Consider the following 13,804-nt stretch of genomic DNA (forward strand, 5'->3'; position numbering starts at 1 on the left):
GCCCACCCGCTTACTCACAGGCTTGTGATGTGTATCTGTTTCTGTCATATCTTGTCTGAAAAACGTCCCCAGCTATGTTTTCCAGAGTTGTTTTCAGCAACTCGCGGATTTCAGCATGCTGAGAGACCGAGATGAAAAGATAGAGGTGGAGAATGTGCATCTGGGGGTTTTGATTTGTAACTCTGATCTTTGCTGGTGTTTTGCCCTTGAATCTTGAATGAACCTCTGGCTGTGCCGCCCATGAGAGAAGTCCTAGAATCACTGCAGTTGCTGCTCTGTTGACTCACTTTAATGCTTGACTTAAGTTGTTTAGTAATGTGAGATGATTTAATGGAATTTAATACAGGAGGAGCCAAAGAAGGTGTGCTTCAATTACGACCTCTTTCTTAACCTGGAGGGAAACCCACCTGTCAATCACCTGCGCTGTGAGAAACTAACCTTCAATAACCCCACTCGTGACTTCCGTCGCAAGCTGGTCAAAGCTGGAGGGGTGAGTGCTGCATTAATGTTTGGTTAATTATTTCTGATTTGAAGTAGTTGTTTGTTGCACATTTTTAGTGAATGTGCTCTTATGTTTCATTCATTCTGTATATAACAGATCATGGTGGTCCCAGAGGGGACAGAGGTGGTCCCGAGACCCAGCCCAGATTACCCCATGCTTCCAACCATCCCACTTTCTGCCTTTTCTGACCCTAAGAAGACCAAGAACTCACAAGGATCAAAGGTCTGAAAAATAATTTTTAAAATATGACATGACATGCTGAATGATGTGCTGTTGTCTTTCTTTTTTGTACTTCGAAATCAAAATATCTGAGATCACATGGTAGTTTTTTTTTTTTCATTAGCACTTTACCGTAAGGTGTTATTTGTTAACATTAGTTAATGTATTAACTAACATGAACAAACAATAAGCAATACAATTATTACACTATTTATTCATCTTTGTTAAGGTTAGTTAATAAAAATAGTCGTTCATAGTTTCTTCACGTTAGTACACAGTGCATTAACTGATGTTAACAAACACAACTTGTGATTTTAATAATACATCAGTAAATGCTGAAATTAAAAGAACTAAAATGAATAATGCTGTAGAAGTATTGTTCATTCTTAGTTCATGGTAACTAATGTTGTTTACTAATGAACCGTATTGTAAAGTGTTACCTTTTTTTCTATTAAACCTTGGTAAAACAATGTTTTAGGAATTTAGTTTTTTAAATCTGAGGGAAAAAACAAAGTTATGATTTAAAACGAAAGATATAATTTATATTTATATATAAATATATTATATATTTTTTTGTTTTTTGAAAGAAAAATAACACTTATTTAGCAAGGATGCATTAATTAGATCAACGATGAGAGACATTTATAATGTTAAAAAAATTCAAATGCTTTTCCTTTGAACTTTTTGAACCTTTTAAACATCAGTGAATCCTAAAAAGTGTGTACATTTAAACAAAATATTGAACATATTTTTTTTACATTAATAAGGATACAAAATATTTATTGAGCACCAAATCAGCATATTAAAATATTTTCTGAAGGATCTTGTGACACTGAGGACTAGAGTAATGATGCTGAAAATTCAGGAAAAAATACTTTTTAAAATTTATTAAAATTAATGCTGTTAATTGATTACAAAAAATAACAAATTAATTGTACATTTTTTCAGAAATTAATTTTGATTAATCAAACCTAACATTAAAGTTTTTAAATATACTTTTATATTGCAATAATTTCACATTCAATCTCCAAATAATGTAGAAACAGTATATTTTTAATATTTGTTTGTTTTTGTTTGTTTTTTTTAACTGAAGGTGAGTATCTCTGATACTAATAATACTGGTACATTTTTTTTATTCAATTTGATTTTACTTTGTTTTATTTAAATTTGATTCGAAAAAACAGCATTTGTTTAAAATAGAAATATTTTGTAACAATTGTAAATGTATTTTATCACATATGATCACTATAATGCACCCTTGCTGAGCAAGTGTAAATTTATTTTAAAAAAATGAAACCACACTGTTTATAAAATTAAAATTGTTTCATTTAAAAGAACAATGTGTTTGAAACAGCAATATTTTGTAACAATTGTAAATTACATCCTTGCCAAATGTTTAACCATTGACATTCAACATTACAGTATAATTGAGAGCTATCAATTTTAACATTTATTAGACCTAAAAAAATAACAACTTCTAATTTAAGTGAACTTAAAACAATCTTCAGATAAACCCATTATTTACCTGTGCCCTTTAGCAAGCAGGAAATATAGAGAAATAATATTTAAAGTTATCAAACACTAAATACTAAATTAAATATAGGTGATTCCTTAAAGCTACAAAAGTTATTGATTTCCTCTTTATTTTCTTTTGTTCTTTCAGACATCACAGCAGCTGGATTATTAGCTCATTTGGCTGCTATTACTTTATAAGCTGCCGCTGCTGAACGTTAAGCAGATCTGACACGCATGTTCATAGTTTAATTTGTACTTTAATATGAAGTTATACAGGCTGCAGCGCACACCGTTTTTATTGACATACAGCCAGACAATTTCTCATTTAATCGCAGTTCACCATGTTTTACTGAATCTCCCTCGTCTTCTGTACCTTTCCTGCACTTGTTTGACTAGGGCCTGGCACTGATGTGAAGTTAAAGTGTGCGTCTGAAAACTCTCCCGTTTGAAGTGCCATAAAGACGTTCTGCGACTAAATAAACACACACTTCTTGTCAGAAAAAGAGACAAGCAGCAGTTGTGAGTGGGGTGGCCAACACTAGCCCTGCCCCTGTGTTAAATATTTTCAATGCCGTTAAACTGGTAAAAGTTAATCGCCTACGTTCAATTCCTCAATCATCACACAAATAATGTTATCCTGAAAATAGAATCTGTAATAAATAATTGATATCTGATAATATACTTTTGTGAGATATTAAGAGATCAACAGCTTCCTCTGTTCTCCCCCTTTGTTTATTTCTAAGCGGCAGATTAGATCGTTTGGGTAAGAATTAAGAGTCCATTATGTAGGACATGTGTCAAATCTCAATTAAATGACCTTCGCTTTATCATATCTGAGCATTGGTGCTTTGTCTGGGTCACTCTGCGGCTTCTTTCATTAGTGCAGTAAAGAGGGTCAGCCGCTCGCCGCTGATTTACTGTGATCAGCCAGAGCTGGACGTCTTCCAGCATCCCCATTATCCTTAACAGTCCTAATCTCAGCACAGCCTCATTAATACAGCACATGACCTTTGTGTGAAGGTCAACGATGGGTTATATGATTGCAGTTAAGACATGCTTTAATGGTCTTTTGTGATTATTTTATTATTAAAGGTGTCAAACTCTATGCTTTATCCTAATAGGGGATACTGTTGTGTGGTTGTATTTAAAGGATAACCGTTGCCAAAATGCAACCTGGGCTGTTTTTTTTACTGTAAACGAGACAAACTAATATCTAAAAGCATAATTACGACAAACGAGCCGTTTTTGAGATTGACCGTGATTTAGTTTTGTGGTCAGTGGCCGGTGAATGGGAGTACTAGGGGCATACATCTGAGCGCATCAAAATCGATATTTTTACAACACTAAGAAGGCTCGACACACCATGAAACTTTGCTCGAAGTATCGCCTGGGTCTCTACACATGAGCTCCAGCATTGAGAACATTGTTTGTGTACACAGAGTTTACTAAAAGAAAGGTTTTGAACAACTCACTTACACTGTTTGGGTTTCCGCTCACGGCCGTCTTGCCAGTCAAGAGGTGTTGATCTCCGAAAGCGAATGAATGGACTCCATAGGACGAAATATTTGGCTTATATGAGGTTTTTTTTACAACTATAAGTTTAATATTGTTTTTCACTTGCGACAAAAAACAACGAATTAGCCGTGCATTTATATGGAAATATGCTTTAGGAGCTATCCATCCTCGCACTCGGAGATCGACACCTCTTGACTGGCAAGACGGCCGTGAGCGGAAACTCAAACAGTGAAAGTGAGTTGTTCAAAACCTTTCTTTTTAGTAAACTGTGTGTACACAATGTTCTCAATGCTCGAGTTCATGTGTAGAGACCCAGGCGATACTTCGAGCAAAGTTTCATGGTGTGTCGAGCCTTCTAGTGTTGTAAAAATATCGATTTTGATGCGCTCAGATGTATGCCCCTAGTACTCCCATTCACCGGCCACTGACCACAAAACGAAATCACGGTCAATCTCAAAAACGGCTCGTTTGTCGTAATTATGCTTTTAGATAGAAGTTTGTCTCGTTTACTGTAAAAAACAAACAAAAAACAGCCCAGGTTGCATTTTGGCAACAGTTATCCTTTAAGAGTGTGGTAAATGGTGACAGATGATAACAATATGGTACTTAAAGATTATTAAATTCAAAATGACATTTTTCACAGCTTTTTTGTAGGTGTATGCTACTAGTAAAACAGTAGTATTGTCAAATAATATTGCAATTTAAAATAACTTTAATATCTGTATATATAAATATAAATATTTTGTAGCAATTGTAAATGTCTTTTCTGTCACATTTGATCATTTTAATGCATCCTTGCTGAAGTGTTAATTTCTTAATTAAGATAATTTAATTTTTTTATTTAGTCAAAATTATTTTATTTTATTTTTTAAGAAACAGCATTTGTTTAAAATATAATTATTTTAACACTTTAATCCTTCCTTGAGTAAAAAAGCGTTGATTTCCTTAGAAAAAAATTAATAAACCCATATTTTTAATTTAATTTTATTTTTAAAAAGAACAGCATTTGTTTAAAATAGAAATATTTTGTAACAAGAAATATTTCTGTCACAATTGATCACTTTAATGCATCCTTGCTGAGTAAAATGTTGATTTCTTTTAAAAATATTAATGAACCCACATTTTTGAATTTTATTATTTTATTCAAAAGATCAGCATTTGTTTGAAATAGAAAAGACATTTACAACTGTTACAAAATATTTCTGTCACATTTTATCCCTTTACGGCATCCTTGCTGAATAAAAGTGTTAATTTCTTTAAAAAAAACCTGTGTTTTTAAATATTTTATTTTAAAGAACAGCGTTTGTTTGAAATGGAAATACTTTAAAAATAAATATTTCTGTCACATTTTACCACTTAATGCATCCTTGCTGAATAAAAGTGTTAATTTCTTAAAAAACAAACATTTTTCAATTAAATTAAATTAAATTTAAAAGAACAGAATTAGTTTGAAATGGAAATATTTTGTATGTAAAATGTCTTTTCTATTTCAAACTAATTCTGTTCTTTTAAATTAAATTAAATTTATTTTAAAAAGTTTGTTTTTTAAGAAATTAACACTTTTATTCAGCAAGGATACATTAAAGTGGTAAAATGTGACAGAAATATTTCTTGTTACAAAATATTTCCATTTCAAACAAACACTGTTCTTTAAAATAAAATTAAATTAAATAAAAAAAATTAAGAAATTATTCAGCAAGGATGCATTAAAGTGATCAAATGTTACAAATGTGACATTCACAATTGTTACAAAATATTTCCGTCACATTTGATCACTTTAATGCATTAAAGTTGCTGAGTGTTTATTTCATTAAAAAATATAATGAACCCACATTTTTGAATGAAATGTTATTTTTGATTATTTTTATTTGATTATTTTATTTATTAAATTATATGCTATATAATGATGGTGCTGAATGATTGGAAATGCAGTACTTGGTACAGTTCAGAACTATCTGTAATTTGCTGCAATCATTTCTTGGATAACTGACAAATTCTTGTTTAACTTGGTGACTAGAAATTATATTTTTAATTGTCAACACTGTTTCTTTTCTGAAGGAGCCTAGTAAAGAAGGTAGCAAAGTGTCCAAATCCCACAAAATGGCCAAGGAGCATCGAGAGCGGCCACGAAAAGACTCTGAGAGCAAGGCCACATCCAAAGGAGACGCTGAACGGGACGGCAGCAGCAAAAGTAGCCGCGACCCTTCCTCATCTTCATCTTCATCCTCCAAGAAAACAGAGATCAAAGTAAAAGACGAGAACAAAGTCCTGCCCAAAGCTGCTTTCAAGGAGCCCAAACTCACGCCGAAGGAGTCCAAAATGGAAGGCATGTCTCCTAAAGGAGGGGGGGCGGGGTCAGCGGGCGGCGGAGGGGGAGGTGGAACGGTCGATGGAAAGGCACCCAGCAAACGACCTTCCAATGCAGAGTCACCCAAACCTAGTGTCAAGAAGCCAAAGAAGGGGGGTTCAGAGGGGTCAAAAGGCTCCAGCAGTGGGGGGTTCACCGGCACCTCCCCCCGAACCGCGTCTTCCTCTACTGCCTCCTCGGGATATGCGGATAAGAAGGCCTCTAAAGAGAAGGGCCGCTGGGCCAAGAGCAAGTCAGAGACCCAGGAGGTCAAGGAGTCCAAGAAGCCTCCAGAATCAGATGACTCCAATTCAGATGATGACGCCTCGTCTAAGTCTGAGGTTAGAATCAAGTGATTTTCATTTCGCTTGCATTTTAGAGCAAGATAACACATTTATTTATTTAAAACATGTTTTTAAATAAAAATGTTAAACTAAATTTTTTTTTTCCTTAAATAACAATCAATCAATCAATCAATCAATTAACTTATTTTAAATAAATAAATAATGAAAGAAATTATATAATATAAAATAAGTGAGGGTTGGCAAACTTTTTAAAGAGTCTTAAATTTAATTTAAAAATTAAATTTATTTATTTATTTTTTTAAGTGATTAATTTATATAAAGTAAGCTTTTAACAAAGTGTTAAATTTAATGTAATTTTTTTACAGTATTAAAAAATAAATTTAAGGACTTGCATTTAATTTGTACATTTAATTTTTTATTCATTAATTTTAAATAAGTGAGGGGTTTTCAAAGTGTTAAATGAGAATTTTTTACAGTTTAATTATTTAATTTATTTGTTATCCTTATTTTTTATTTATCTGTTTAGAAGAGGTGAGGGTTGGCCAACTCTTCAAAGACTTGTTTAATTAATAAATTTATTTTACAATATACTGTATTTATTTATTTAAAATAAGTGAGTGGCCAACTTTTTAAAAACTCTTCAATTTATTATTATTTTTTAATTAAAATATTTATTTATATATTTCCCACTATAATGTATTTATTTAAAATAACTGAGTTTTTGTTTATTTAAAATGTATTTATTTATGTTTTTAACCCGTTTATCAATGTTAAATGTAAATTTTTTTTCACAATTGAATTTTTATTTATATGTGTATATATATATACATGGGCGACATTAGGGGGGGGCAAGGGGGGGCAGTTGCCCCCCCTGTGGTTAGTCATGGAATCCTCGACAGCCCCGCTGCAACTGCTTTAGCCAAGCTTAGGCTCGGTTGTACTTGGGAACTAGACGGTGCTATGTAACCCTCAAACGAAAGCAAAGCAATTGAAGATCTGGCAAACTATCCAACGTGTTTTTGCAGCGTTGAGCAATGTAGCCAATCACAGACATATCTGTTGTTTCCGAACAATTAGAAACACTTGTCAGAATTCACTCACTGCTGAAAGCGCCTGATCGGTTTTTATTAAGTGCCGTTTTGTGCGCTCGTGAATCATCTTATGAGTGTAGACGCGATGTAAATAAAATATTAATTGTGTAGTTTAGAGAGCTTTATTAATTATAACGGAATTTTGTGAGATCTCTATGAATTTTTAGTGATAATAAGGGGAGCGTGCTTTGCACTTTCCAGGCTATAATCCATTTAGAATTTGTATGAAACTTTCGTTTTTCGGCACATGTAAGCTGATGTGTTTTGGGAGTGACATTTGCATATTTACGCTGGGTTTATTCTCGAAATAACGGTGAAGCAATAGACGGGATAAAAATATATTTTCCCCTTCTCCCAAAACAACTTACTGTTTCAGCTATAAAATAGTTCAGTTTTGTATGTAATGGTAAAATGTTTATATTTAGTTTCGTTTTTTATTTAGCTAATTTAGAAAAACGCTTGGAGCATTTTTTATTCGTTAAAAATATATATATTTACCGAACAGCGCCCAGCGGAAGACTGATCATAGTCTGTTTGATCAGTTTGCCTTCTCAAATCATCACGACTTGCCTAAAATGAAATCTATAGATATAAAACAGCTCAAGTATAAAACAATGGTAGTTTAAACGTTACAGATACATGTGAGCTATATGCGCATAGTTTGTGCAGAAAGTGGAAGCTAAAGCTTGCAGGACATCGAGGCACCAGCGCAATCACTTGCATTTTTTTCATTGGAAGCAATTTAAAATTATCCGTCATTTTTGCTCACAAAGTACGAGTAATACATCGAAAAAAACGTTACAGCATTTTTATAAAATAAAGAAAACAAAAATTATGTGCTTTCTGCCGTCTGGTTCTTGAACAGGAGTGCTTAACAAAATGAAGCGAAATGCATGCCTCACAGACATAATAAATACATTTATAGAAAGCTTTAAATTATTACTTAACGAAATAAAACAAATCAAAAGCACAAACTCTTTCATGTAATCCGTAAAGATGAATTTCTCTCTCAAGGGGCGTCCAAAAAGGAGATTGCGACACTGACTCAGAATACACAAATTAATTAATAAATAATTCATTTATGTCCTTACTCTTTCCTCGACACATTCATTGTTATTTATTTTTGCCGGTGCTTGGGGTGAGTTTTAGCCTATTGTGTGCGCTTGAACGCGGATTCAGCTGCGCTAAAGCACACTAAACGGTGTCTGAGTCGGTCTCAAAAGTGAAAGCGAAAGTGAAGTTTCGTGTTGTTTCCACCAGCGCGGCATTTTTTTTCTTCACCATAATTGATGGTTGTCTAAATTATGAAAATAAGGAGAAGCCTAAAACAGGTCTGAACTATGACGTGAAAATTGGCCCGAAGCCGTAGCCCTGGGGTGTAAAAAAAAGTCAGGGCCCATCGGCCCGGGCTGAAGTGCATTGCTTTAATTGACTGCTTTGATGTGCTGCAATACCGTAGGGCACTGTTTTAATGCTTACATCTGATTTTTTTTCTTGCCCCCCCTGACTCAAGAGTCAAATGTCGCCCATGTATATATATATATATGTGTGTGTGTGTGTGTATATATATATATAATAGGTGAGGGTTATTAATTTTTTAAAAATTTAATTATTGTATTTATTTTACAACATAATGTATTTATTTAAAATTTCATTTGTAATTTCTTTCTCAATATTATTTATATAAAACGTCAGGGTCTAGATTTAATTTGTAATTTCTTCCACAGTAAAATGTATTTGTTTATTTATTTAAAATAAATGAGGGGTTTTCAACCTATTTAGTGTTGAATGTGAATTTTTTTCACAATTTACTTAGTGTTCCTTTATTTTTATTTATTTATTCGTGAGGGTTGGCCAACTTATTATAGGTAGTCTTAAATTAATAAATAAACACAAAAAATATTAATTAGTAAAAAATTATACATTTATTTTACAATATAATGTATTTATTTATTGAAAACAAGTTGTTTGCAAATTTTGTTAATTTCTTTCACAATATTTGTAAAAAAAAAAAGAAAAAAAAAAGTCAGGGCTTGACACAATTTTAAATTATTTATTTATTTTTTCGCACAAAAAATATTATTTATAATTTTTAAATAAATTAATAAATACATAAATTCGATTGGGAAAAATCTGCAAATTAAATTGCACCGTATATTTAAAAGGTTGCCAACTCCTGTGCTAAAGCTGTCATTGGTGATAAACAAAATCTTTAATTTGTGTCCTGTCCACTCCATCCCACAGCAGTCAGCACCTTCCAGCCAGTCGAATTCCAGCTCCAGCTCAGAGTCCAGCTCCGACTCAGACTTTGAGCCACAACAGAAACAAGGCCAAGGTAGGATCTGCTCTTTTACTGCAGGGGAGTGTCCTGATAAGAAGCAGTCAGACCCACAAATAGATTTCCCTACTACACTTTAACTGAAGGTTAACAGTCTGCTACTTTGATCGATTACCGTGGAGAGGGTTAAGGACATGTCAGATCAAGGCACTTCCTTAAAATGAAGGAATGAGGTGTATTTTTGTTGCTATTAAGAATCCTTGTTCCTTTCTTATTTTATTTTGTAACCTCCAGTCCAGCACAGAACATTGGCTTAGTAAAATGAGTTCAGGTGAGACGTAACCAATGGCAGGTGGGAGGAGTTTCAAAGGAAATCTGTTTGAAAACAGTCATTATTTCTCCAATTCTGTTTGGTCAGCTAGTGGCACAGAAAGACTTTGAACTTTTAAACTCCCACTTTAACGATAGTCAAATCACCGTAAATGTTGTAGAAGCTCATTCTGGACTTTGGTCTATAGGGCCGCTGCGCTCTATGGTGGAGGATCTCCAGTCGGAGGAGTCCGATGACGACGATAGCAGCTCAGACGAAGAGACGCCAGTCAAGAACAACCTGCCCAGTCGAGACTCCAGGTCATTCTCCCTCTTTCCTGTCAATGTTTGTTTAAGCAGGTCTTTCAGATGCTTTAAGTCCCTGTAATCAATGTTAGCGGAGGCGGAGAACGGATTTGTTTGCTCAGAGTAAACACTTCACTTCATACGCCTCTCTCTATTCTTCATCTCACTCAAGTGTTGCTGAGCTGCTTTGAAAGATTTATTTTTGTGCGTCTGGAAGTGCGAGATGAATGGTAGAATTGGATTTTCTTTGAGTGTTTATTGTGTGGTATAATTATTCTTTAAAATGAAATGGATTCATTCAGATTTAATTAAAAGTATGCAAATAAAAAAAATTAAAGAAGTAGCGCTTCCAAAAAAAAAAAAAAATCTCTCTTATATTGTTCCAAGCTATGAAAGCCCATTTACACCACTGAATGAAAAAATAAAAAAGCTAATACCAACTTTTTATCCCACAATTCTGACTTTTTCTCGCAATTGCGAGTTTTTCCTCAGAATTTTGTGAATCAAACTTGTAATTCAGACTTTTTTTCTCAGAATTGTGAGATATAAACTTGCAATTGCGAGCTGTAAAGTCCAATTCGGAGTAGAAAAAAGACTGATATTTTCTACAAACTGACAATTCTGTCTTCATTTTCTCATAATTGTGTGATATAAACATGCAATTCTGACTTTATTTCTCAGAATTTATCTTATTTTTCAAAGTTTATATCATTCAATTCTGAGAAAGTAAGAACTGTGAGTTTATATCTTGCAATTATGACTTTATTTCTCAGAATTGCACATTTCACAATTTCACAGTTTTTTTTCTTACATTTATCGGAGAAAAAAGTCAGATTTGCGAGTTTATATCTTGCAATTGTGACTTTATGACTTGCAATTTTGAATTTATATTGCAATTCAGGTAAAAAAAGTCAGAACTGCAAGATATAAACTTGCAACTCTGACTTTATTTCTCAGAACTGTGATTTTATTTCTCAGAATTGCAAATTTATTTCACAATTCTTACTTTTTATGTTTTTTTCCTTACATTTATCTGAGAAAAGTTTATATCTTGCAATTATGACTTCATAACTTGCAATTTTGAATTTATATCATGCAATTCAGATTGAAAAAAGTCAAAATTGTGAGAGATAAACCTACAATTCTGACTTTATTTCTCAGAATAGTGACTTTATTTCTTAGAATTGTACATTTATTTCACAATTCTAAATACATTTATCTAAGAAAAAAAGTCTGATTTGCGAGTTTATATCTTGCAATTATGACTTTATAACTTGCCATTTTGAATTTGTCATGCAATTCAGATTTTAAAAAGTCATAATTGCGAGACGTAAACTTGCAGTTCTGACTTTATTTCAGAATTGTGACTTCTTATTTCTTAATTTTTTTTTCCCTCACAATTACGAGTTTACATAACGCAATTCAGATAAAGTCAGAATTTCGAGTATGTGTAACGCAATTCTGTGAAAAAGTCAGAACTGCAAGATGTAAAAGTCGTAAAAAGCTGTGATTACCTTTACCACAGTTGAGAAAACAGGCTTGCATAGCAAACCTTTATGAATCTTTAATCCTATTTTGAACAAAAATGTATTTTGAATATTGAAAGTTATTAAAGGTGTGCTGCTGTCAAAATGCAAATTGTCAAAAAGTACAAAAAAACATGGTCCATGTGACTTATTTAAAGTGGTCAAAGTGATTACTGCACTTCATATCATGTCTTCTGAAACCATTCTAGATTTGTTTAAAATTAAAAAATCTTGACCTAGCCTAGGTCTTCTAGCAATAAAAATATGCGTATTATTTAATTTGTAAATAAATGAATTTTTTTTTTTTTTTCAGATCTGAATCCGTTCAATGAATCTGTTGATCCAGTTTACAAAAACTTGTCTAAACGATTCATTTAGAAATCTAACAGATTCTCAAGTTTAATTCAGTGATCCATTTGCGGCAGTCAACAGCTCACTGGAGGACTCTTGAATAATTAAATAACTTAAATGATTAAATAACTTAAATTTCAGTCTGTTCCTCACACAAGTCTATCATATGCCTTATAAAGTTTTGGAATATAGTGCACAAGCCATATGGACTACTTTTATACCACCCTTGTTTCTTTTTCAAAGCTTGAAAGCTTCATTTCCTATTTATTGTAACTGCATGGAAATGAGTGACTGGAACATTTAAAACTGTTCTTTCATGAGAAAGTAAAGCCCTTAAGAGTTACATACATCACAGAATTGACATTTTTCCTTGGTTAGTCGTTTAATTTCCTCACAGAGTTTAACTGTTTGATGTTTGGCCTTCACAGGCTGAGCTTAGACAGCGAGAGTGACTGCAGCGACGGGCCGCAGCGTCCCAGTCGAGACCCACCACCTCAGCCACAGAAACACAGCACCACCAACAACAAGGTGAACTGATACTCAAGACTGTGGCAGCTTCTTGTTAGGCCTTGACAGTCATCCAATTGGTCTGTTTATTCATTCAGTCGTGCCGATCGTTCAGTTTGCAGCGCACACTGTTTTGCTTCTTTGAAACTTGATTGTTGACTGTCGGATGATGGACGATTGGCATTAGTTCTTGGATTGCGCTGCGCCCAGTGCTGAAATGAGGTGGCGACACGCAGCTTTTGATCCAATGACTATGGAATGCTGCTTAACTGGGTGCTGCCAGTCAGATCACTGGGATTTGGAGCAGGGCTCTTGGCACTGTCCCACTCTTAGTGGAAAAACACTGCAATAGATCATTGTCTTGATTACTCATTCTATAAACCTCTGCTTTAGTCCATCTGTATGATTTTTGTTATTTCTTTTCTCCATCTTGTTTCTTTCCTCTCTGTTTCCTATCATCTGTCTATCATACAGGTATCCGGCAGAAAGAGTCCAGACCCTTGTTTACGACAAGAAAAGGTCCTGAAGAAGGGATACGACAAGGTAGGAAGGGTAAATCAAACTTTTAATTTTTCACCTTTCACTCTCAAAAGTTATTTCTGTTTGATCATTTTGACCCAACTTCCAAAAACTTGTGAGCTGCTTTGCTGTCTCCTGTCTACATATGTGCCTTCTTAAAGGGATAGTTCACCCAAAAAAGAAAATGACCTCATGATTTACTCACCCTCAAGCCATCCTAGGTGTATATGACTTTCTTCTTTCAGACGAATACAATAAGAGTTATGTTAAAAAGTGTGGTGGCTCTTTCATCCTTTATAATGGCAGTGAATGGCTGTTGAGATTCAATAGTCCAATAAAGAACATCAATTAATTATAAAAAGTACTCCACACGGCTCTGGGGGGTTAATGAGTGAACCGATTCAGAAAAAATCCTTAAAAAATATCCATATTTAAAACTTTATAAATCACAATCTTTAGCTTCCGCTAACTGTTTTGTTTACAGCAAAGGAAAACCAGTCTCTTTTTGGCTTGT

General features: G+C 33.5%; 1 protein-coding gene across 2 annotated transcripts in view; it reads left to right on the forward strand.

Annotated features, from left to right (window-relative positions):
• The window catches only part of mllt1a (MLLT1 super elongation complex subunit a), a 29,374-nt gene that overhangs the window by 9,925 nt on the left and 5,645 nt on the right, over positions 1–13,804 (forward strand). The window contains exons 4-10 of one of the 2 annotated variants that reach the window (XM_073818936.1): positions 347–490; positions 599–724; positions 5,810–6,439; positions 9,739–9,829; positions 10,291–10,402; positions 12,693–12,792; positions 13,246–13,323. In XM_073818936.1, the coding sequence (XP_073675037.1) occupies positions 347–490; positions 599–724; positions 5,810–6,439; positions 9,739–9,829; positions 10,291–10,402; positions 12,693–12,792; positions 13,246–13,323 (1,281 nt within the window). The remainder of the gene's footprint in view (positions 1–346; positions 491–598; positions 725–5,809; positions 6,440–9,738; positions 9,830–10,290; positions 10,403–12,692; positions 12,793–13,245; positions 13,324–13,804) is intronic. The other variant, XM_073818937.1, reaches the window with a different exon arrangement.

This window comes from Garra rufa, chromosome 15 (genome assembly GCF_049309525.1).
Source record: "Garra rufa chromosome 15, GarRuf1.0, whole genome shotgun sequence".
NCBI lineage: Eukaryota > Metazoa > Chordata > Actinopteri > Cypriniformes > Cyprinidae > Garra > Garra rufa.